A 26214-nucleotide genomic window follows, 5' to 3' on the forward strand; every position below is an offset into this window, starting at 1 on the left:
CCATGTAGCTACCTCTCTGCTCGGGGAGGGCTTGTGACGTTGCACACGTGACGTATGTAAGAAGGTGCGATTGTTTTAAGTCTCTGTGAGGAGAGACAAGAAAGAGTAAGAAACACATGCAGTGTATTGCCCTCAGCTAAAAGCAACTCTCCCGTCCAAAGGCAAAACCTAGTAACTCACTTCTAGCTGATTTTGAGAAAACAAAGGAAAACCAATCTATCTTGATGCTGTCTTACAAAGATCTACAAAGTCATCAAACGTATAGATGTTTTCTTGAGCTTTCTTTTTCTTGCCGATTGAGCCATGGATTGAATCTGCTCTCATGAACGTGTGCCCTTTCTCCAGATATTTTATCACAATCTCGGGTGGGCCCCATTCTGTGTTTGCACATTGGGCAAGAGCCGTGTACAGCGTCCAGTTTTTATTTTGACCTCCACAGTTATCTGGCCAAAAGAGTTTGCAAGGGGAAGAATCAAGAACAATACATTTAATGAAGGTTCTTGCAACGTCCTGGGCCAATCTTTTAAAAATCCCCTCGTGCCATAATAATCACACAAAGAAGCTCCGATTGGTCCCTTGAGATATTAGGTTTTTCTGTTGTATCTACGCGATTATTTGGTAGTTGCTAGGTACTGCCATGCGCGTAACAGCTTACTTACGGAACAAATTACAATATCGCATACACTAATGTAAAGCATATCACCTAGGAACTCCAAAATTATTATCAGCTCAGTTTTGACCAAAATTGAGTTACTGGGTTTTGCCTTTGGACGGGAGAACTGTGTGAGAACGTATACTTGAATATCACGATATAGTCATTGTCTATATCGCACAGAGACAAACCCGCGATATATCGAGTATATCGATATATCGCCCAGCCCTAGTCCAGAGGCATTAAAACAATTTTATACAAATGTAGACAAGGACCGATAGTCAATAGGTCAATTAATGGAACGAATAATTATATTGAACTCAATAATTTTGCTGTCATCAACAAAAACATCTTTGTCTCTGGCCTTCAAACTGCACACAAGAGGTCTCACTCTGTGCATCGCAATCTCAGCACCTCAACACGTTTATTTGACAGTATATTTACTTGAACAGAGGGAGCCTCTTGTCAGGCATTCACAATCTTTGTTTCAAATTTTTATATTCAATGCCAACCAAAAACCGTTTTGTTTTGTCACGATCACCAGGAAGTTAATCAGCACTGTCCAGGACATTAAAGCCCAACTCCGAAGTCCAATTGGGGTCGATGATGGCACCCTTCTGCCCCAGGAACATCTTCATGACTGGGTCAACAAAGGGCAGGCCCTCGCTGCTCAGTGTTCCATCCTCCTGCAACAGCTGTCCTGGCTATTGCAGTGCTGCCCTGAAGATCCCCAGCAACTGGAAGGGGAAAATAGAAGCTCTCCGAGATTAGTCTCTCCGCTGGCAGATCATCGTCAGCCTCCTGGGTGCCTCATGCGTAGAGGAGATCCCAACTGGAGGCAGCTCAACCAGACTATCGCTACCATGCTGAAGCAGATACTGAACTTAAAGACCGAGCTTCACGATACAGCACAACAGAGCTCTGACGGAATCCTTCTGACATGGTAAAGCGCAATCATGTGTGGTTGTCATAAACGACAACCATTATTAAACATAATAACCCTGATTATTATTACTTCTGCCCACAGGAAACATTTCCTCACGTGCTGTTCAGCTTTTGACCAGCTGAGCACTGTGATGTCTAATCTGCGTGATATTGAGCAGTTCTTCATGCCATCCGCTTGTGCCGAAAACAAAGTCCTTCAACCAGCTGTCATTCAGAGCCTGCAGTTTGTCAGCGGAGAGTTGATGACAAACATCACTGAGTTCACCACTTGGAAGACACAGCTTCTTTCGGTCGGACAATCTCCCTCGGGTGAGTGCGCAAAGAGCCGTGCACCGCACAATTTAAAGTCGATCGTGTCCATTTTGATGCTTGATTATTTCTAGATGACCTGTCTGCGTTCTCTTCCGAGTTTGCTGTTGAGTTGGAGACAAACATCAGCGGCATGCTCTGCGCTGTCCAGACTCTTGTTAAAAGAAAGGAGAATGATGAGCAAAAAGGTGAGTGGTGCAATTTCTTGAGCTGTTATGGTGCATTCCTGATAAATTGCAAGTTCAACGTCTGAAGAGCGGTGCAATGGAATCCTGCTCAAAGTCAAAGTTACTGTTCTCAGTACTCATCAATTAGAGCAGGGGTCGGGAACCTTTTTGGCTGAGAGAGCCATAAAAGCCAAATATTTTAAAGGGGAACATTCTCACAATTTCAAAAGGGTTAAAAACAATAAAAATCAGTTCCCAGTGGCTTGTTGTATTTTTTCAAGTTTTTTTCAAAATTTTACCGGTCCCGGAATATCCCTAAATAAAGCTTTAAAGTGCCTTATTTTTGCTATCTTCGAAACCACTATCCATTTTCCTGTGACGTCATACAGCGCTGCCAATGTAAACAAACAATGGGAATACCAGAGCAAGATATAGTGACATTAGCTTGGATTCAGACTCGGATTTCAGCGGCTTAAGCGATTCAACAGATTACGCATGTATTGAAACTGATGGTTGGAGTATGAAAGTATTGAAGAACAAACTGAAGCTATTGGGCGAATAGCTATTGACGCTATTCATAGCAACAGCATGGCTGAATAGCTGCGTTAGCATCGCCGGTAAAATGTGCTGACCAAACGATCAGGACTTTCGCATTTTGTGATAATGGAGTAACTTAAATCCGTCGATTGGTAAGTTTTTTTTTTGCATTAAATGTGGGTGGAGGGAAACGTAATATAGTTGCAAATGCATCTGAAGGTTATCCATACATCTCTGTGCCATGTCTGCTTCAGCACTGCCGGTAAATAGCATGTTAGCATCGATTTGCGTAGCATGTTAGCATCGATTAGGTGGCAGTCACGCCGCGACCAAATATGTCTGATTAGCACATAAGTCAACATCAACAAAACTCACCTTTGTGATTTCATTGACTTTATCATTGCAAATGCATCTGCAGGTTATCCATACATCTCTGTGCCATGTCTGTCATCGCCGGTAAATAGCATGTTAGCATCGATTAGCTTAGCATGGATTAGCTGGCAGTCACGCCGCAACCAAATATGTCTGATTAGCACATAAGTCAACAACACTCACCTTTGTGATTTTGTATCGTTGCAAATGCATCTGCAGGTTATCCATACATCTCTGTGTCATGTCTGTCATCGCCGGTCAAATGTGAAGACACTACAGCACATTCAATGGGGGTCTGGCGGCAGACACTTTCCCATCTTCGGTGCAACTTGAATCCCTCCCTGTTAGTGTTGTTACACCCTCCAACAACACACCGACGAGGCATGATGTCTCCAAGGTTCCAAAAAATAGTCGAAAAAATGGAAAATAACAGAGCTGAGACCCAATGTTTGCAATGTGTAGAAAATGAAAATGGCGGCTGTATTACCCTGGTGACGTCACATTCTGATGTCACCGCCACCAGAGCAATAAACAGAAAGGCGTTTAATTCGCCAAAATTCACCCATTTAGAGTTCGGAAATCGGTTAAAAAAATATATGGGCTTTTTTCTGCACCATCAAGGTATATATTGACGCTTACATAGGTCTGGTGATAATGTTCCCCTTTAAAATGCATTTATGTGAGACCTGTATAATATTTGAATACAACTAAATGCGTGCATTTTTAAGTAAGACCAACATTTTTAGAGTATAATAAGTCTCTTATTCTTTTTAATAACATTGCTATTCTGAAACTAATCAACAATGAATCAAATACTTCTTACCATTACTGCGACTTCTTGAACAGGTGGAGTAGAAAACAGATGGATGTATTAAACAGGGATAGGAATCTTCCGCGGAATTTTGCAGATTTTGGCGCCGCCAGGGTTATTTCTGTGAATCGTTTAAATCCGGGGAGAAAATTATAGGGGGGTTAGGTACTCGTGGTTTTTGTCTCTGAGTTGACCTAGTTATCAGTACAAGGCAGAGAATTCCCGGGAAAAATATAATGCCAATGTGTGAAGGCACCCGATTGGCTAGCTCTACTATCAGCTGACAACATCAACCAATGACATTGCCCGTTACAGGCGTCTGCACGCGTCGTTTGCCGACAATGTCTAGTCCCTGATCCTCAATTATTGTGAGCGTTTCTGAACTCGTATTCTGTTCATATTGGTTGTGTTGATCTGCGACTGATCTGGAAAGAAAACACAGTAGCTCTCAATTAACACGTTTCTTTATCGACAAAACAGTTTCAGACATGGTTAAGCTTATTCAAGATAGGAATGCTTCATTAACGAAAGATATCGATAAAGGCGTGAGAAACAAGTGGAACTGGGCATGGCTCGATATATCTATCAAACTGAAGGTGAAGATTAACAACAATATTGTAGAAGTAGACGAACTGATCAGCGATTTCATTGCAAAGTGCGATGAACTGGGACGTACTCAGTGCTTATATTGCAAGGACATTGTGAACTATGGATCTCGGGGAAATTTGTTACTCTTTGACCACGGGAAATCGGCAAGGCATCTAAGTAAAGTGAGTTTACGGAGAAGAATTCTGGTTAATCCATTTGTAGGCCTATTTTTGTCTGTAATCCAAAAGTGTGCAAGAATTTGATGTGTGTAAACTTGTATACATAAATTTCATCACATGATACATTTTTATGAAAATATTTGCTAATAAATGTGAAATTTGGTCAGGAGAATATTGTTAGATTTTGACTCAAAATAGCCGGAAATGCATCCTAAGCTAACATAGATCTTCATTCACATCCCTGGTTTGAATTCATGTGTATTTTATATTTTGAACGTTATTTTTAACACTATCACTACTAGCAGAATCATTCATTACTTATCGTGTTAAGCAATGTCAGCTAAGGTTTATCTGGGATCTGATCTGAGGATGTTGTTGAAGCTTGTGCAGCCCTTTGAGAGCTATATAAAAAAAACATTGATTGAGTGATTGATTATCTGAGAGCCAGATGCAGTCATCAAAAGAGCCACATCTGGCTCGAGAGCCATAGGTTCCCTACCCCTGAATTAGAGAGATGGCATACAAAGATGAACACATTTGACGTTTTGCATCAATGGTAAAACCTCACTTAAATACGTATACTGTAATGACAACTCAATGTTGGGTTTGATGCCATTGCAGATACACAGTCGGCAAAAAAATAGTCGCTCACTAACAGCACAATAATCCATAAGCAACATAATACAAAACCTCAGCGGACAAATACTAGATCCAAAGACAAAGAGTGCCTGGGGAGCAATGTCAAAGACACTGCTGGACGACGAACCCTGCAACTTACCAATTGCCTGGGACTGGAGCAGATTGTCATTGAACCAACTAGACACAACAACATCCTATAAGATTTGGTTCTTTCAGACACTCCAGCAATTACAAAGACCCTGGCAAATGTTGGCTCCGTGGAGCAAACCCTGTACACATACAGCTAAAACTACCAGTCTTCAGAGATAAGTTATACAAGCGCAGAGTCTGAAGATATGACAAAGCTCAGTTCTGGGAAATGAGAGGGTACCCAACTTCCATGAACTGGTCCAGTGTCATCAAGGAAGAAGATCTTGAAACAATCTGCACTACTCTCACTAACTTATTGCAAGACGCCATTGCTGCATTCGTAAAGTTAAAAGTTAAAGTACCTATGATTTTCACACACACACTAGGTGTGGCGAAAATATTCTGGGCATTTGACCCATCACCCTTGATCACCCTCTGGGAGGTGAGGGGGAGCAGTGAGCAGCAGCGGTGGCCGCGCCCGGGAATCATTTTTGGTCATTTAACCCCCAATTCCAACCCTTGATGCTAAGTGTCAAGCATGGAGGTAATGGCTCCCATTTTTATAGTCTTTGGTATGACTCGGCTGGGGTTTGAACTCACGACTTATTGATCTCAGGGCGGACACTCATACCTTGCAAGATCATAACCAGAAAGTCTAGGCATCAAGCTTGGTTTGACGAACAATGCAGAAGACCAGCCAAGAAATTACGATGGCTTTACCGCAAGATGCGGACATCCAACGACAAAAGCTTCTGGAAGCAAGGGCAGTGTTCAATTAAACTGAAAAACGAACAGAGACAATACAACAACAAGCTGAAAAAAGATATATCGGACAAAGCACTCAGCTCGAAGAAGTGGTAGGGCTTTCTGAATTCCAGATAAAATATGATTAGATAAAAGATACTGGGTGTGGACGAGGAAAGACAACAGCACTCTCTGTTCTTGGTGTGACACGAGGAAGCACAGAGTGGGGAAATGCGATATCTTTACACCAGTGGTCCCCAACCACTCGATTGGTACCGGGCCGCAGAATAATTTTTTATAATTTTTTTTTTTTTTTTTAATTTTTGGAAATTTTATTATCATTATTTTTTTTATTAAATCAACATAAAAAACACAACATACACTTACAATTAGTGCACCAACCCCAAAAACCTCTCCTTTTTCATGACAAAAAAAAAAAGAAAATAAAAATCCTCCCCCCCACCCCCGCCGGGCCGCGGTACAAATGATCAAACGTTGACCGGTCCGCAGCTACAAAAAGTTTGGGGACCACTGCTTTACACCACTATTTGAAAAGCTGCTACATCTGGGCCTTGTTGCTCCGCCAAGTAAGAGAATCAGGAAAATTATTAGTGTCAAATAAAGATGTTTGATAATACCGGACTGACAAAATTATCGGCCGATAAATGCTTTAAAATGTAATATTGGAAATTATCGGTATCGGTTTCAAAATTATCGGGATCGGTTTTAAAAAAAAAAGTAAAATTTATGACTTGTTAAAACGCTGCTGTGTACACGGACGTAGGGAGAAGAACAGAGCGCCAATAAACCTTAAAGGCACTGCCAACCACATAAGATCTACGGCTTTTCACACACACACAAGTGAATGCAATGCATACTTGGTCAACAGCCATACAGGTCACACTGAGGGTGGTCGTATAAACAACTTTAACACTGTTACAAATATGCGCCACACTGGGAACCCACACCAAACAAGAATGACAAACAAATTTCGAGAGAACATCCGCACCGTAACGCAACATGAACACAACAGAACAAATACCCAGAACCCCTTGCAGCACTAACTCTTCCGGGACGCTACAATATACACTCCCCGCTACCCCAGCCCCGCCGACCTCAACCTCCTCATGCTCTCTCAGGGAGAGCATGTCCCAAATTCCAAGCTGCTGCATGTTAAAACAAAAATAATGCACTTTGTGACTTCAATAATAAATATGGCAGTGCCATGTTGGCATTTTTTCCATAACTTGAGTTGATTTATTTTGGAAAACCTTGTTACTGTTATGATCCGCTGCCCGGATCATGTTTTCTGTTGGTTTTGGACTCTTTCGGTTCCTGTTTGTGCACCTCTGAGTTGGTTACAATAGTTACTTATTATTTTCACCTGCTGCTTGTTCTGGGCGCGCACATGTTTTGTAATCACTGACATTATTTAAGCCTGCCTTCTCCAGTCAGTCAGTCTGGCTTCCTAATTTGCAATACGCAACGGATGACGACTTTTGTTCCCGGCTCTGTATCTGGTAGTTTCCCCGCTAGGCCCTTTTACTTGCTAGCTCCCACGCTAGCCCCTTTGTCTTTTGGCTTCTGTGCTTTGAGCACGTTTTTGTTTGTTATCGTATGATTTATGTCTTAAATAAATCATTTCCTACCTGCACGCTGTGTCCGAAGCCCGTCTGCATTCCTGGGAAAACCGAACCCCGCATCACGATGCGACCCGGTCGTTACATTGTTTATTGCATCCAGCGGGGCACCACAACAGAATGTAATAATAAATAAATAAATATATATAATGGGCTAAAATAATAATGGGTTAATATAATAAATAAATAAATATAATAATGAGTTAATTCCACCACTGTATGTATTGGTTGATATCGGAATCGGTAATTAAGAGCTGGACAATATCGGATATCGGCAAAAAAGCCATTATCGGACATCTCTAGTGTCAAAGCTATTATATTATACCACATGTCCATGTGTGCGATAAAGTACTCTACAAGGAAAGCTCCCTGTAGGCTATTACCTGGTGTGCACGTGCACCTTTTCTGCTACTCCTGCACTATGAAAGTGTTTTTGAAAAAGTATTTTGTTTCACACATTCTCAAATCAGGTCCAGAGAAGATTACCAAGGAGGTTGGTGAGGAGCAAGCGGAAGACCTGCTGAAGCCTCGACACCTCACCCATCACATGGATGAGGAGCTTGCAGCTGATGTGGAGGCTCTGTGTGTGAAGGATGTGAACGCCAGGCTGGAGAGGCTCCTGAACGGCTTAAAGATGCACACAAACTCCTGTGAGCCACAAAAGCTTCAGGTGCATAGACAAGCAAACCCACCAAAATGTGTACAGTCATGACTGTAAAGTTTGATTTGAGTATGTTTGCCTGGTCAGGAGGTAAACCGATCGTGTAGGATGCTGGTTTGTGTCGAGCCTCTGCTTGGGATTTACTCCGACCTGGTTCGCTACTACCTGGCTGTGTTAGTGGGAGTCCACAGGTCCACCGGAAAACTGCTGTCTGTATTGGCGAGCATCTTCACCGAGCTTGCGCAAAAGGTAAATCCTATGTATATTATTTGCCTCATGTGTTTTTGGATTCAACTCTTATAATATTGCAGCCTATGCTTGCAGAGCCTTCTTTCCTAAAAGCACCAAAATCAGAGAAGATAATCTGCCAAAATCATACTTGTATTATGTAACAAAACTAAGACGGTGGGACTGTACGACTGTACGTGATTTTAATAATGCCAGGCTATTGGCCTGTCTGCATATTTCTGATTATAAGAATGATTGTCTTTTACTTTCTCCATATGGGAAGTTCCCTGACTATACCTATACTAATTTGTTGTTGTATATACAAATTGTACTACTTAACCCACAATATAGAACATGTATATGCCCCATTTGTTATTATATTGTTATTATATATATATATATATATATATATATATATATATATATATATATATATATATATATATATATATATATAAATATATATATATATATACTAGGGGTGTAACGGTACGTGTATTTGTATCGAACCGTTTCGGTACGGGGGTTTCGGTTCGGTTCGGTTCGGAAGTGTACCGAACAAGTATATGCTAGCAGCTAGCAGGGTAGGACAACATGTTAAAGCCAGAGCTGGAAGACCCTCCTACCTCGTTAAGATCTCCCGTTTGGGAACACTTTGGCTGCGCGATACAACAATGGAGGACGGAGGATTGTTCAGCAGCTGCTTCTGACAACACGTCAAACATGTGTTGCGCCTTTTTCTGCTTCTGGCTCCCATAGTGTCTCCCTTGCGCGCACAACCCTTCAGTCTACCCAGCAGTGGGTCTCCACAGCTCCGGACTCCAGGGTAAATGAAGAGTCCAGGTATTAGTTGCAAATCGTGGCTTTATAGAAGTCTTGCACACAGCCAATCCAACAAAAACACCAGCCGCACTCGCGCTAAGGTCCCTCACCTCGCTCGCTCACACACTGACTGACGTCACATGCGTCACATAATAAAGGGCCACACACACGCACACGCTACTCTCATAACACAGTGGTTTTTCAGTGATGTACCCCCTGTGAACATTTTTTAAATTTAAGTACCCCCTAATCACAGCAAAGCATTTTTGGTTGAAAAAAAGAGATAAAGAAGTAAAATAAAGCACTATGTCATCAGTTTCTGATTTATTAAATTGTATAACAGTGCAAAATATTGCTCATTTGTAGTGGTCTTTCTTGAACTATTTGGAAAGAAAGATATACAAATAACTAAAAACTTGTTGAAAAATAAACAAGTGATTCAATTTTAAATAAATATTTCTACAAATATAAGTAATCATCAACTTAATGTGCCCTCTTTGAGGATTGTAATAGAGATCCATCTGGATTCATGAACTTAATTCTAAACATTTCTTCACAAAAAAAGAAATCTTTAACATCAATATTTATGGAACATGTCAACAAAAAACGACGGGCGGTGTTGATGAACGTGGACAAGTTGAAAAACATATTGGGGTGTTAGCATTTAGTGGTCAATTGTACGGAATATGTACTGTACTGTGCAATCTACTAATAAAAGTCTCAATCAATCAATCAAAAAAAGCACTTTATATGTAGAAAAGTTTTGTTAAGAAACCATTTTGAGCCTTAACTTATTTAGTTTTTATTTTATATGTTATATATGTATTAACCCTGGCAATGGACCCTGTGTGTATATGTATGTTATGCCATTGTTTACAAATTTGGTAAATAAATAACCAAAAAATGTACATGTTGTTGTTTTCTTACTGTACCGAAAATGAACCGAACCGTGACCTCTAAACCGAGGTACGTACCGAACCAAATTTTTGCGTACCGTTACACCCCTAATATATATATATTAGGGGTGTAATATATATATGTATGTATATTACACCCCTAATATATATATATTAGGGGTGTAATATATATATGTATATATATTACACCCCTGAAGACGCCGCACCGATCCGCCTGTCGATCTCACGATCCACTCTTCCCTCACTCGTGAACAAGACTCCTAGGTACTTGAACTCCTCCCCAACCCGGGTCTCCTCCCCGGGTTGGGGAGGAGACCCTGCCCCAAGTGGAGGAGTTCAAGTACCTAGGAGTCTTGTTCACGAGTGAGGGAAGAGTGGATCGTGAGATCGACAGGCGGATCGGTGTGGCGTCTTCAGTAATGCGGACGTTGCACCGATCCGTTGTGGTGAAGAAGGAGCTGAGCCGGAAGGCAAAGCTCTCACTTTACCGGTCGATCTACGTTCCCATCCTCACCTATGGTCATGAGCTTTGGGTCATGACCGAAAGGATAAGATCACGGGTACAAGCGGCCGAAATGAGTTTCCTCCGCCGTGTGGCGGGGCTCTCCCTTAGAGATAGGGTGAGAAGCTCTGCCATCCGGGAGGAACTCAAAGTAAAGCCGCTGCTCCTTCACATCGAGAGGTTCGGGCATCTGGTCAGGATGCCACCCGAACGCCTCCCTAGGGAGGTGTTTAGGGCACGTCCAACCGGTAGGAGGCCACGGGGGAGACCCAGGACACGTTGGGAAGACTATGTCTCCCGGCTGGCCTGGGAACGCCTCGGGATCCCCCGGGAAGAGCTAGACGAAGTGGCTGGGGAGAGGGAAGTCTGGGTTTCCCTGCTTAGGCTGTTGCCCCCGCGACCCGACCTCGGATAAGCGGAAGATGATGGATGGATGGATATATATATATATATATATATATATATATATATATATATATATATATACATACTATATATATATATATATATACATACTATATATATCCATCCATCCATCCATTTTCTACCTCTTATTCCCTCTGGTGCCTATCTCAGCTGCAATCGGGCGGAAGGCAAGGTACACCCTGGAAAAGTCACCACCTCATTGCAGGGCCAACACAGATAGACAGACAACATTCACACTCACATTCACACACTAGGGCCAATTTAGTGTTGCCAATCAACCTATCCCCAGGTGCTTGTCTTTGGAGGTGGGAGGAAGCCGGAGTACCCGGAGGGAACCCACGCATTCACGGGGAGAACATGCAAAACTCCACACAGAAAGATCCCGAGCCCGGGATTGAACCCCAGACTACTCAGGACCTTCGTATTGTGAGGCAGACGCACTAACCCCTCTTCCACCGTGAAGCTATATACCGTATTTCATTGAATTGCCGCCGGGGCGCTAATTGATTTAAAACCTCTTCTCACTCCTGCGCTTACCAAAGGCATGCGGTAAAAGTAAGCATGCGCTAATTATTTTAAAACCTCTTCTCACTCCGGCACTTAGGTATGCAGGCATGCAGGAAAGGTATGCAGGAAAAATTTGAGTGTGATGTAAGTTTGGACCTTAAATCCTACTGAATAGCTCTTAATCTTCTTCCCTTTATGCGATTTCAAATGACCGGTATTGAAATCAGCCTCCTCTATTTTGAAAATGACGACAGGGGAAGTGTCACACGTGACGTCACGAGTTTGACCAGGCGATAATACAAAGCATGCGCTAATTATTTTGGGAAGCGAGTTTGACCCGGCAGTAATTCAAGGCAGGCGCATACTATATGCCCTGCGGCAATTCAAGGAAATACGGTATATACATTTATATATATATATATATATATATATACATATGTACTGTGTATATATATATATATATATATATATATATACACACATATATATATATATATATATATATATATATATATATATATATATATACACACATATATGTATATGTGTATATACTGTATATATGTGTGTGTATATATACGTGTGTGTATATACATCTGTGCATATACACGTGTGTATATGTGTATATACTGTATATATGTGTGTGTATATATACGTGTGTGTATATACATCTGTGCATATACACGTGTGTATATATATATATATATATATACACGTGTGTATATGTGTATATACTGTATATATGTGTGTGTATATATACGTGTGTGTATATACATCTGTGCATATACACGTGTATATATATATATATATATACATATATGTATATGTGTATATATATGTGTATGTGTATATATGTATATGTGTGTGTATATATATATATTTATATATATATGTGTGTGTATATATATATATTTATATATATATGTGTGTGTATATATATATACCTGTGTGTGTGTATATATATACATGTGTGCATATGCACGTGTATGTGTATATATATATATATGTGTGTGTGTATACATTGGGGCAAAAAAGTATTTAGTCAGCCACCGATTGTGCAAGTTCTCCCACTTAAAATGATGACAGAGGTCTTTAATTTTCATCATAGGTACACTTCAACTGTGAGAGACAGAATGTGAACAAAAAAATCCAGGAATTCACATTTTAGGAATTTTAAAGAATTTATTTGTAAATTATGGTGGAAAATAAGTATTTGGTCAACCATTCAAAGCTCTAACTGATGGAAGGAGGTTTTGGCTCAAAATCTCACGATACATGGCCCCATTCATTCTTTCCTTAAAAAGGATCAATCGTCCTGTCCCCTTAGCAGAAAAACAGCCCCAAAGCATGATGTTTCTACCCCCATGCTTCACAGTAGGTATGGTGTTCTTGGGATGCAACTCAGTATTCTTCTTCTTCCAAACACGACGAGTTGAGTTTATACCAAAATGGATACATGGATGATACAGCAGAGGATTGGTAGAATGTCATGTGGTCAGATGAAACCAAAATATAACTTTTTGGTATAAAGATATAGATATAGCACACTCGTGTCAGTGCTGCTGCTTTTTACCAGATTTATTATTTTCCATCGAAGAAAACTACTAATTGACACATCCATCAATGACCTCATTATCTCCTCTACAACATTACTTTTACTTTTGACTATTCTTCTCAGGGTTTCTGCCTGCCCCAGGAAATTGCTGCCGGAGATGGTGAAGGTGCCACAGAGTTTCATGACTATGAAGGTGGCGGTATAGGAGAAGGCGAAGGCACCAAAGATGTCAGTGACAAGATTGAGAACGAAGACCAGGTGATGAAATACAATATTTTAACTTGGAAATCGCAGTTTTACATGACAGAATGGTCAGAAGTCATTCATGATTGAATAAGATATATATATATATATATATATATATATATATATATATATTTTTTTTTTTACGTTTTGTAGTGTTTCTCCCAGGTTTACAGCGTTTTAGGAACTCACACAGGCTTGCGAACTGCTTTGATGACTCTAAAGTGATTGTTCTTCTTTTACAGTTACATGTGGAATGTACGAGTTGGCTAATAATCGGTACACAGTAAAACACGTCCCTGACTGTATTGCAATCGGTCTTCCACTGTTACATTTTATAAACTTGAATATTAGAAAGCAAAAGGAAGACTCCAAATGAATTATTAATAAAAAAAACTGTGGCAACAGACAGAAAACCCTCCCCTTTATCGATCAAGTTAAAATTAATATGTGACAATTGCTCCTCCCCTATTATAGTTGCAATAGTATCATTTAGTGTTCTTAAAGTGGTCATGTTATGATTTTTCTCTACAATTAAAACACTTCCTTGTGGTCTACATAAGTAATGGCGGTTCTTGGTCCAAATTTCGCAGAGATTATGTTTTACCGACCACCTTCAAGCTGCTTTCTGATTGTCTCTTTAGGATTCACCATTTTATTATTTATTTACTTATTTACATGCTTCCACTTCGACTGCGTCTTCTCCCCGCCAGACTTGTTGGAGTTTTTAGCACTTCCATATTGATTCTACTGACACATATAAGTTAGAACTATACGCTACTTTTTATTAGAAATGGCAAGAGCAAGAAAATAGGGAAGAAGAAGGAGCTTATTGACTATAACCGGGGCGTCAAACTCATGGAGGAAAATCCGTGCACACATGAGCCAGACTTTTGAAATCATAGCATTAAAAGTAAAAAATAAAGACAACTTCAGATTGTTTTTTTTCTTTGTCTGACTTTGGCCAAAAATAAAACAAACACATTCTGACAATATTACAATAAAAATATAGAAAAAAAAACATCAGCGGTAAAGTTTAGATCCATGAAGAAGAAAGTGAATGAATGTCTATAACTGAAAACATTTACATATGCTTAGAAGCCCTTGCAGCACTAACTATTCCGGGACCCTACAATATACCCACCCCAACCCCCACCTCAACCCCGCCCACCTCAACCTCCTCATGCTCTCTCAGGGAGAGCATTTCCCAGATTCCTGCTGTTTTGAGGCATGTTTAAAAAAACAATGTACTTTGTGACTTCAATAACAAATCTCGCAGTGCCATGTTGGCATTTTTTTTCCCATAACTTGAGTTGATTTATTTTTTGAAAACCTTGTTACATTGTTTAATGCATCCAGCTGGGTGGCCATCACAACAAAATTAGGCATAATAATGTGTTAATTCCACGACTGTATATATCGGTATCGGTTGATATCGGTAATTAAGAGTTGGACAATACCGGGATATCGGCAAAAAAGCCATTATCGGACATCTCTAGTATTGATAATGAGGCACTGAAGCAGTGATATTAAATAAGGCTATTTGTAAAGATGTGATTAATGCACGTTTGTTGTTTTATCAGTAGATGAATGTATTGTATATCTGCATTCAAAATTCAGGTGGAGGACACCTTTACTGAGGGTCAGGAGAAAAAAGAAGAACAAGATGACAAGAAAATTAAAGCGGAAGACAATGCGGTTGAGATGTCAGAGGACTTTGATGGCCAAATGCATGACGGCGATGAAAATGGTTCTGGTAAATATATCCTTGAGACCTAATATAACAGCATAAGTCCTCTTTTTTCAAAACTCCGGGAGCACTGTTTCCATGCCTCCATGACTTGCAGGTGGAGATGAATCTGATGAAGACAAAGAGAAGGAGGACTTGGACAAAAAAATGGGTGACCTGGGTGATGGGCAGACAGATACTCTGGATGAGAGAATGTGGGGCGATGAGGAGGATGATGAGAAGGGAGAAGATGACAAAGAGGAAGAGTCTGGCCAAGGCGTGGACCAGGTACTTATGCTGATTCTTCTGCACTTGCACAACTACCTTCAGGTTACATGGGACAATGTGGTAATTTTTTTTAGCACCAGGAGGCGCCGTCTAATTGCCTTTGGGGAGTGAATTAGTCAGCATCATATTTGAGTTTAAATAAATTCTTGCACGCACCTACATATCTTCTATCATCGGAAAGGTTTCGATGGTGGCTCCTGTACATTGGCAATTCATTTTTGGAACATTTTGTGTTATCATGGCAACGCTATTCAGGGAAAAGACTCCTATGGGGGCCATTCAATAGGCACACCACCTTTACAATGTGTTTTTTTCTCAGGAAACCACATAATTCCTCTATTGTAGCTCAACCATACTTTCACGTAGCTCAGTGCTTAATATCTCATTTCGTTCATACATTTCTTTATTTTAGTTTTCCCGTCCGATGTTTAGTTTTGCTGCTGTTTGTGGGTTGGGCTCTCTGGGTGGCTGGGGCCGTACTCTGGCTCCCACACACACTGGGAGTCAAATATATTGTACATACAAATACACATACATACATACATATATACATAGGTACCTACGCTCCGACATATATACACAAATACAGCACATACCTACATACTCAAAAGTTTGTACATCCACAGGCACATTCACGGTACTCACATACATATACACATACTGTACATATGCATTCATGGTACCAACATACATATACACTAGAGATGCGCGGATAGGCAATTATATCATCCGCAACCGCGTCACCAAAGTTGTCATCCACCCGCCGTCCACCTGAACCAACATCTTATCAGAAACGCATCCGCCCGCTGAAATACATCAGCGGTAGGCCACCTTTACCACTCACAGGGCTATCTAAATCCGGGGGGTTTGCTGCTAGCGGGGTGTATAAAATAGTCAGGTCGTGTCATGGATACAAAGGATTATGGGTATTTGTTGTTGCGTTTGTGTTGTGTTACTGGGAGGATGTCCTCCCGAAATGTGTTTGTCAATCTTGTTTGGTGTGGCTTCACAGCATGGCGCATATTACTAAGAGTGTTAAAATTGTTTATATCACAACCATTAGTGTCCTCTGTGTCACCCAGTATGCCTTGCAGTCGTGTGCGTGTTGCTGCGGAAGCCACACACAACATGTTGCTGGACTGACAAGCACATCGTACATGCTGTAGAGGGCGACAAAGTCAATGACTTCATAGCACGCCCCAATACTTATTATCTGGGTGACTGCCGGTAGTCATTCTAGAGCAGGGGTGGGCATTACGTCGATCGCGATCGACTGGTCGATCTCGGAGGGTGTGTCAGTCGATCTCAAGCCAGGCATTAAAAATATACATAAAAATTAGCAATCATCAATCATACCAAGACTTCACTTTCGTCAGTTGTTTGACATTCTCGGCACCCGAGGATCTTGTGAGATGACGCTGGCTGCTGCAAGCTCATATTTAAGAAAAAAATCACTAACAGGGCGGACGCAGAGAAACACATTTTATTTCTAGAGACTCCGTACCTCCTGTCAAAACTCTAAAGACCGACTGCACAGTTCCTGTCTTCACCATAAAAGACCTGTTTCATCCTGCCTGTGCTAACAAAATAAGAGTCTCAGAAAGCTAGCGTGCACAAGCTAGCAAGTTACGGAGTTTGATGCCAATGTATTTCTCCCCCGCCCTCAGCGACCGCTTTCTCACTTGCTTGCCCACCCGCACACTCACTGACGTCACTCACCTGCTGAAAGACATTAAAGGGCCACACACATATGCTACTCTCATAACAAAGTGTTTAAAAACGAGTATGCAAGTTGGACAAATGAGATGCCAAATCCAACCACTTTCATGTGGTATTGGACAGAAAGGAGGACTTTTTTTTTCCTCCATTTGAAAATGCGGACGTTATCAGCACCACTGTCTAATTCCAATGAATGCAAGTCATCAGAATCAAATACACCAACTTATATTCTTGTCTTCATGAAAGAAAGGAATCTATGTGTGTTAAACATGCTTGTATTATCATTAAACACCATTCATAAATAAATAAATATAAATTATAAATAGGTAGATCTCCTCGACTTGGTCAATTGAAAAGTAGCTCACCTGCAGAAAAAGTGTGAGCGCCCCTGTTCTAGAGAATAATAGCGTCTCCTATTGTCTTCTTCGCTTTGTGACACTGGCCTCAAATAGCTCTTTGAATGGCAAAAGATACCGATTTCAGAACCATGTATATCAAATATTTCTGGATGATTCAACCGCCACCCGCCCGAATCTAATTAAAATACATTTTTTCGTCATGTCACCCGCCCGACCCGCGGTTTATCCGCGGATGAGACCGCAAACCGCGCATCTCTAATATACACATACTGTACGTATATATTCACTGTACAAACACACATACTGTACATATACATTCACTGAATAAACATTCATATACCTATTCTGTACATATACAAGTACATATACATACATACACGCATGCACATAATCACGTTTCATCAAACATATATTAACGTTGTTGCCCTAGGGGAAACTGGGTAACACATGGCGCACTGACAAAGCCTAACCTATTTTTGCTATAACAATCTACAAGGTTAATATAGGTTGCTTCTCTGTCTTCCCCTCCATTTTTCCATATTACAAACTCCGTTTCTATATGAGTTGGGAAATTGTGTTAGATGTAAACATAAACGGAATACAATGATTTGCAAATCTTTATCAACCCATATTCAATTGAATGCACTGCAACACGTGCCAAAGTAGTTGGGAAAGGGCATGTTCACCACTGTGTTACATCACCTTTTCTTTTAACAACACTCAATAAACGTATGGGAACTGAAGAAACTAATTGTTGAAGCTTAGAAAGTGGAATTCTTTGCCATTCTTGTTTTATGTAGAGCTTCAGTCGTTCAACAGTCCGGGGTCTCCGCTGTCGTATTTTATGCTTCATAATGCGCCACACATTTTCGGTGGGAGACAGGTCTGGACTGCAGGCGGGCCAGGGAGGTACCCGCACTCTTTTTTTACGATGCCACACTTTTGTAGCACGTGCTGAATGTGGCTAGGCATTGTCTTGCTGTAATAAGCAGGGGCGTCCATGAAAAAGACGGCGCTTAAATGGCAGCATATGTGGTTCCAAAACCTGTATGTACCTTTCAGCATTAACGGTGCCTTCACAGATGTGTAAGTTACCCATGTTTTGGGCACTAATGCACCCCCATACCATCACAGATGCTGGCTTTTGAACTTTGCGTCGATAACAGTCTGGATGGTTTGCTTCCCCGTTGATCCGGATTATACAATGTCAAATATTTCCAAAAACATTTTGAAATGTGGACTCGTCAGACCACAGAACACTTTTCATCAGTCCATCTTAGATGATCTCGGGCCCAGAGAAGCCGGCTGGATGTTGTTGATAAATAGCTTTCCCTTTGCATAGTAGAGCTTTAACTTGCACTTACAGATATAGCGACGAACTGTATTTATTGACAGTGGTTTTCTGAAGTGTTCCTGAGCTCATGTGGTGATATCCTTTAGAGATTGATGTCAGTTTTTGATACAGTGCCGTCTGAGGGGTCGAATGTCATGGTCATTCAATGTTGGTTTCCGGCCATGCCGCTTACGTGGAATGATTTCTCCAGATTCTCTGAACCTTTTGATGATATTAGGGACCGTAGATGTTGAAATCCCTAAATTTCTCGCAATTGCACTTTGAGAAACGTGGTTCTTAAACTGTTTGACTATTTGATAATGCATTTGTAAACAAAGGGCTGTACCTCGCCCCATCCTTTTTTGTGAAAGACTGAGCATTTTTTGGGAAGCTGTTTTTATACCCAATCATGGCACCCACCTGTTCCCAATTAGCCTGCACACCTGTGGGATGTTCCAAATAACTGTTTGATGAGCATTCCTCAACTTTATCAGTATTTATTACCACCTTTCCCAACTTCTTTGTCACTTATTGCTGGCATCAAATTCTAAAGTTAATGATTATGTCCCCCCCAAAAAATTTTTTATCAGTTTGAACATCAAATATGTTGTCTTTGTAGCATATTCAACTGAATATGGGTTGAAAATGATTTGCAAATCTTTGTATTCCGTTTATATTTACATCTAACACAATTTCCCAACTCATATGGAAACGCGGTTTGTATTAGTACCGCTGTACAACCCCAGTTTACGGTAATAAAAAAAACTAATTCACTATCTCATAAAGTGTGATAAATTGTCCAAAAGTTAATATTGTAAACTCTGACTAGAGACATCACCAGGTTAGAGTACTGCAACGCATTTCTTGTCGGGATCCCCAGCAAGAACAGCCGTAAACTTCAATACATACAGAATAGTGCTGCTAGGATCTTTCACTGGCTTCATGTTCCACTCAGGATTGAATACAGAGTCTCCCTACTAACCCACCAGGGCCTCCATGGAAATGCCCCCTTCTACCTCAAAGAACTACTCACCCCCAAATCCTCCACACGACACCTCAATCTCTCAAGACAAAGCTACGAACAATGGGAGACCGGGCTTTCTGCGCCGTCGCTCGCAGTCTGTGGAACGCTCTGCCTGACCACCTGAGGGCACCACAGACCCTGGATGCTTTTAAAAACGGCTTAAAAACCATTCTTTTTAAAAAGCTTTTTTTTTTTTTTTTTTTTTTGATATTTGCATACTAATTCTAACTATTAGGCTGGGCCTGGGAAAATTAAGGCCAGGGAGCCACATGCGGCCCGTTGAGCTTCTCAGTCTGACATTCCCAAATATTTTTTTTAGATCTTTAAGATGGAAACTGTAGTTGCCATTATAATGTGCAGTGATGTTTTCAAAATACCGTAAGTCTTGAACTATACAAAGTATTTCTATGGTTGGAATCTGCCCTTTTGCATGATATACTAGTTATGTGGTAATCTACGTCACAGCAGCTCAGACAAGGCACCAAGCAGTGTGGGTGGGGAGCATTTCCACAGAGTGTTTTCAGAGCGGCCAGCCTGAAATGGGGGTGTCAGGGACAGACATGGAAGGAGATTTTTACAACAAAATTCTAAAGCTTAGTGATATATCAGATTGTAGGCGGATTCATATTTCACTGATTCATATTTGTTGCGTTTTGTTTGATTGTAAAATATGGCGGTCGAGAGGGGGTGTGACGTTCATATGTCGTCAATATTCAGTGTTTTATCATTCAGTTAATATTGTAAATGCCACATTCTTTATTTTCATGTACATTCCATTTTTTTAGGCGATCTGTCATTACATTTTTAGCATTTAATCAGACATTATTGTGAGGTTTTATATTAGTGTTCTTAAAAATCAGATATTCCGGCCCCCAGACACATTTTTTCTCTAAATTTGGCCCCTCTAGTCAAAATAATTGCCCAAGCCTGTATTAGGCTGTTCTAGTTTTTATTTATTTGTATTATCTTTTTATTTTTATTTTTTTTAATACACTGTAGCACTTTGAGGTTGTTCACTCAATGTAAAGTGTTTTTTTACAAATAAAATCTATTATTATATATTATCATTGTGTTAGTGTTCCGCATAGGTACAGCACAACTCAATTTTTTTTGTAATGGGAACTTACCAAATCCCTTTCTTACTCTACAACTCTGATTGTTTAGGCTGAATCTGAATTAGTGGCAAAGGACGACAACCTGGATGCTGCAGAACACAAGAAAGATCAAGAAAAAAATGGCAACGAGGACCAGATGGATGAAGAGGAAAGAGATAAAATCCACGAACAAGGAGACGAGGTAATTGTACACTGCAGAAAAATCACTCATGTTTCTTCAATAATAGAAACTTGACTCGTGGTTGTCGTTATCATTAAGTGCTTGTTTATTCAGATCTACGCAGGCTTTCACAGTGCAGGATGCATGCGGTTTAGAGTTGTTTGTGCCAGTTTAAGGATGCGTATACAGAACTTCTAATGTGCTTCCAAATAGGGATGGGTACAGTTCATACTTGAACCAAAAAGGTAATTAGGAATTAATATCAATACTCAACTGTACACATTTTTGGTACGTTAGTGTGTGTTCATGTGTTGATAACTGTTATTTACATAATAAGACAATTTTTTTTCAATTAGGTGTTTAACTGTAAGCTGATAACTAAGTAAGCTGGTAATTGTGCTCTGCAGTTTTTAAATCTTGTTTTCTTACACTTCTGAGTCTTATTTACAATTATTTTATAGTAGAATTTGTATGCAGTTTTAATTCCAGGAGCTAAGATGGCAATAGTGTAAAGTCAAGGGTATGTTTTCTTAATCAGAAAATAGTATTTGCCTTTAGGGTGAATGTGCCAGTTTAGTCTTTTGTTGAGTCTTATAAAGTGTTTGTACTGTACGTATTGTACTTACGACACATCAGCCGATTGTAACATGCGTCTTGGGGACGACGTGGCACAGTTGGGGGAGTGGCTGTGCCAGCAACCTGAGGGTTCCTGGTTCAATCCCCACCTTCTACCATCCGAGTCACGTCCGTTGTGTCCTTGAGCAAGACACTTCACCCTTGCTCCTGATGGGTCCTGTTTAGCGCCTTGCATGGCAGCTCCCGCCATCAGTGTGTGAATGTGTGTGTGAATATGTAAATGTGGAAATAGTGTCAAAGCGCTTTAAGTTCCTTAAAAAGACAGAGAAGCGCTTTACAAGTATAACCCATTTACCATTTAACAATGTGACATGTTCTAGTATTGATCATCAAATTTGTAAAATGTAAAATCCATCCATCCATCCATTTTCTACCGCTTAATCCCTTTTGTGGTCGCGGGGAGCGCTGGCGCCTATCTCAGCTACAATCGGGCGGAAGGCGGGGTACACCGTGGACAAGTCGCCACCTCATCGCAGGGCCAACACGGATAAACAGACAACATTCACACTCATGTATATGGCACCTCCAATGTGAATTATCATTGAGTTAGCGGCTTTTAATTTCTTCACTTATATTTAACTATTTTTCGAGTAAAAAAGGAATAATCTTAGTGGATTAAATATATGATTGGCCATAAGTAATTGCTGATTAACAACATGTATTAGAAGTGCAACAGTGAATGAATGGTTCAGGATTCATTGGATTCTTAACTTTGGACTTTGAGATTGCTTATTTTTTGTCACCTCAATTCAGACCTGGGAATGTATAGTTGGTGAAAAACGGTGTGCTTTGCTTTAGGGCTGGGCGATATATCAATATCCTCGATATATCGCGAGTTTGTCTCTGTACGATATAGAAAATGACTATATTGTGATATTCCAGTATACGTTCTCACGCAGTTGCTTTTAGCTGCTGGCATTACACTATAGGCTCTTCCCACTCTTTCTTGTCTCTCCTTCTCACAGAGACCTTCTAACATTATATATTTCCCCTCGGGGATTAATAAAGTATATCTGATTCTGATATGCCCTCGCGGAGCAGAGAGGTAACAGCATGATTAACATTAGCTGTGGTGCGAGTAGTAATACAAGAAAAAGAAGGTGCGCATCCGGTAGCAAATGAAGGAAGAATTCATTCCCAAGAAAAACAGTAGAGGGTCCATCGTCTGGCGGTGGTTTGGCTTCAAGCGGGAATATGTCAAACAGACAACCGTAATTTGTGAAGTGTGGGGGAAAAAGGGTTGCTACAAAAAACGTAGCATTACTGCTAATATGTAGCATCATTTGAAAAGTCACCCGCTAGAGAATAAGGAGTGCTTACTCCGCATGTCAACATCTCCGTTCGGTGCCACACCAACAAAATGCCGAGGCAACCATTTCCACATCAACGCCGTATGAAAAAAATAGTCCACAACAGAAGGAGATAACGTCCGCATGAACCTACCACATATACAGGACGTACACAATTTGATTTACTATTATGCAGCTAATTTTGGCGTTTTTTTAAATATCTTGTGTGACATCATGCACAAAAGTGCACTTTATTTGTTTTAAACTATTGTAGTGGCGTTCTGTACAAAAAGTGCACTTTAATTTAGTGTTGTTTTGATATGTCATCTTTGTGACATCATGCACAGAAGTGCACTGATAGCTTGTTTTAAAATGTCTCTGACAATCTTGCACTTTCTGTTGTGAAATGACAAATGTTTGTGCCACTGCTTAATAACTGTTTAATAAATACAGTATTGGTATATTGACTTAGTTGTGGTTTCCCTCTCTGCATGAAAGTTTAAAATGAGCATATATTAATGAAGTATGAACAAGATTTTTTAATGTAGACACATATAATCATCATACTGCTGTGATTATATGCATCAAGTTTTCATTCAAGGCTAAGGCAAAATATCGAGATATATATCGTGTATCGTGACACGGGTTAAAAATATCAAGATATTAAAAAAAGGCCCTATCGCTCAGCCCTATTTTGCTCCTTGTGGCATTTCACATTCCCACCTTTTACTTTCTTGACTTTCATTTACAGACATGGTCTCTGACCGAACACATAAACTGGTTTTGTGCTTCCATAGGGAAGAATGATCAAAAATCATTCCGTCAATTCTGGTTTTGATAGCTCTACTCTCATTGTCCACTGCTTTTTTGTTAAGATAAAGTTAAAGTGAAAGTACCAATGATTGTCACACACACACACACACTAGGTGTGGTGAAATTTGTCCTCTGCCTTTGACCCATCCCCTTTTTCACACCCTGGGAGGTGAGGGGAGCAGTGGGCAGTGGCGGTGGCCACGCCCGGGAATACATTTTGGTGATTTAACCCCCAATTCCAACCCTTGATGCTGAGTGCCAAGCAGGGAGGTAATGAGTCCCATTTTTTAGTCTTTGGTATTGTCACGCCTATGGTTCATGTTTTGTTTTGGTCATGTTATGTTGAGTTTTTTAGACATTCAGTTCTTGCGTTTGCACTTCCTTGTTTTCTTTGTCACCATGGCTACTCATTAGTTTCCACCTTGTCTCCAAGTCACACCCCGGTTCCTTAGTTCTCACACCTGTTAATCATTATCATTGGTATTATTTAAACCGGTAGCTGCAAACTGTTCAGTCTGGCAACTTCACATATTCCTGATGTTCCTTCTTTCCAAGCCATGCCTAGTTTCCCTTCTGCTCATGCCACGTAAGTTTTGTTTGTTTATGCCACAGTGCAAGTGTTTTCTTTTCATGTATGTAGTTTGCAGCATTCATGCTAGTCTTTTGTTTCACAGCCTGGTTTTTGTACTTCCACCCTCGTGCGCGCTTTTTGTTTGTCTTTTAGTAGTTATAGTGTTAAATAAATAAAAATGTACTCACGCTCACGTCTCGCTCGTGCTAACTTCCCTCTGCGTCGGGGAAACAATCCACGTCCAAGTTATTGTTTGACAGGTATGACTTGGCGGGGTTTGAACTCACAACCCACTGATCTCAGGGCGGACACTCTTACCACTAGGCCACTGAGAAGGTGTTTCTGCTCAAAGAGCACCCATTTGTATTTATTTTTCTGTTGTGTCCGGCACACTCGCCCCTGTCGTATTTTTCACTCCTTCTTCTGTGTCACTCGCTTTTAGCCTTGATCCTTTTTAAACCTGAATTATTAGTGCTTTAAGTAAATGAAGGATATACAACACAGCATAGAAGACAGTTATGTTAGTCGTATAAAGACTATTAATTGAAGTATAAGACACATGATTATATATCTGTTACATTGTTCGAAGTACATGTATTCATTACTTTACTGTCACCTGACAACCAAGATGCTTCTACTACATCATTTAGTAACTTAATGAGTTCAGATCAAGCACAAAGGGCTCATATGTACAAACCCCGTTTCCATAAGAGTTGGGAAATTGTGTTAGATGTAAATATAAACGGAATGCAATGATTTGCAAATCCTTTTCAACCCATATTCAATTGAATGCACTACAAAGACAATATATTTGATGTTCAAACTCATAAACTTAATTTTTTTTTGCAAATAATAATTAACTTAGAATTTCATGGCTGCAACACGTGCCAAAGTAGTTGGGAAAGGACATGTTCACCACTGTGTTAAATCACCTTTTCTTTTAACAATACTCAATAAACGTTTGGGAACCGAGGAAACTAATTGTTGAAATTTTGAAAGTGGAATTCTTTCCAATTCTTGTTTTATGTAGAGCTTCAGTCGTTCAACAGTCCGGGGTCTCCGCTGTCGTATTTTACGCTTCATAATGCACAACACATTTTCGATGGGAGACATGTCTGGACTGCAAGCGGGCCAGGAAAGTACCCGCACTCTTTTTTTACGAAGCCACGCTGTTGTAACACTTGTCTTGCTGAAATAAGCAGGGGCGTACATGATAAATTTGCTTGGATGACAACAAATGTTGCTCCAAAACCTGTATGGACCTTTCAGCATTAATGGTGCCTTCACAGATGTGTAAGTTACGCATGCCTTGGGCACTAATACACCCCCATACCATCACAGATGCTGACTTTTGAACTTTGCGCCTATAACAACCTGAATAGTTATTTTCTTCTTTGTTCTGGAGGACACCACGTCCTCTATTTCCAAATATTATTTGAAATGTGGACTCGTCAGACCACAGAACACCTTTCAACTTTGCATCAGTCCATCTTAGGTGAGCTCGAGCCCAGCCAAGCCGGCGGCGTTTCAAGATATTGTTGATAAATGGGTTTGGCTTTGCATGGTAGAGTTTTAACTTGCACTTACAGATGTAGAGACCAACTG

The 26214-nt window shown here is 40.5% G+C and overlaps 1 protein-coding gene across 3 annotated transcripts in view; it reads left to right on the top strand.

Moving 5' to 3' along the window:
* Window positions 1-26214, top strand: part of mdn1 (midasin AAA ATPase 1) — a 279890-nt gene that overhangs the window by 201789 nt on the left and 51887 nt on the right. For all 3 annotated transcript variants that reach the window (XM_061900349.1, XM_061900350.1, XM_061900351.1), the window contains exons 79-87: window positions 1197-1595; window positions 1680-1906; window positions 1981-2094; window positions 8183-8382; window positions 8461-8622; window positions 13454-13588; window positions 15194-15329; window positions 15421-15590; window positions 21190-21321. In XM_061900349.1, the coding sequence (XP_061756333.1) occupies window positions 1197-1595; window positions 1680-1906; window positions 1981-2094; window positions 8183-8382; window positions 8461-8622; window positions 13454-13588; window positions 15194-15329; window positions 15421-15590; window positions 21190-21321 (1675 nt within the window). The remainder of the gene's footprint in view (window positions 1-1196; window positions 1596-1679; window positions 1907-1980; window positions 2095-8182; window positions 8383-8460; window positions 8623-13453; window positions 13589-15193; window positions 15330-15420; window positions 15591-21189; window positions 21322-26214) is intronic.

The sequence above is a fragment of the Nerophis ophidion genome, linkage group LG05, assembly GCF_033978795.1.
Source record: "Nerophis ophidion isolate RoL-2023_Sa linkage group LG05, RoL_Noph_v1.0, whole genome shotgun sequence".
NCBI lineage: Eukaryota > Metazoa > Chordata > Actinopteri > Syngnathiformes > Syngnathidae > Nerophis > Nerophis ophidion.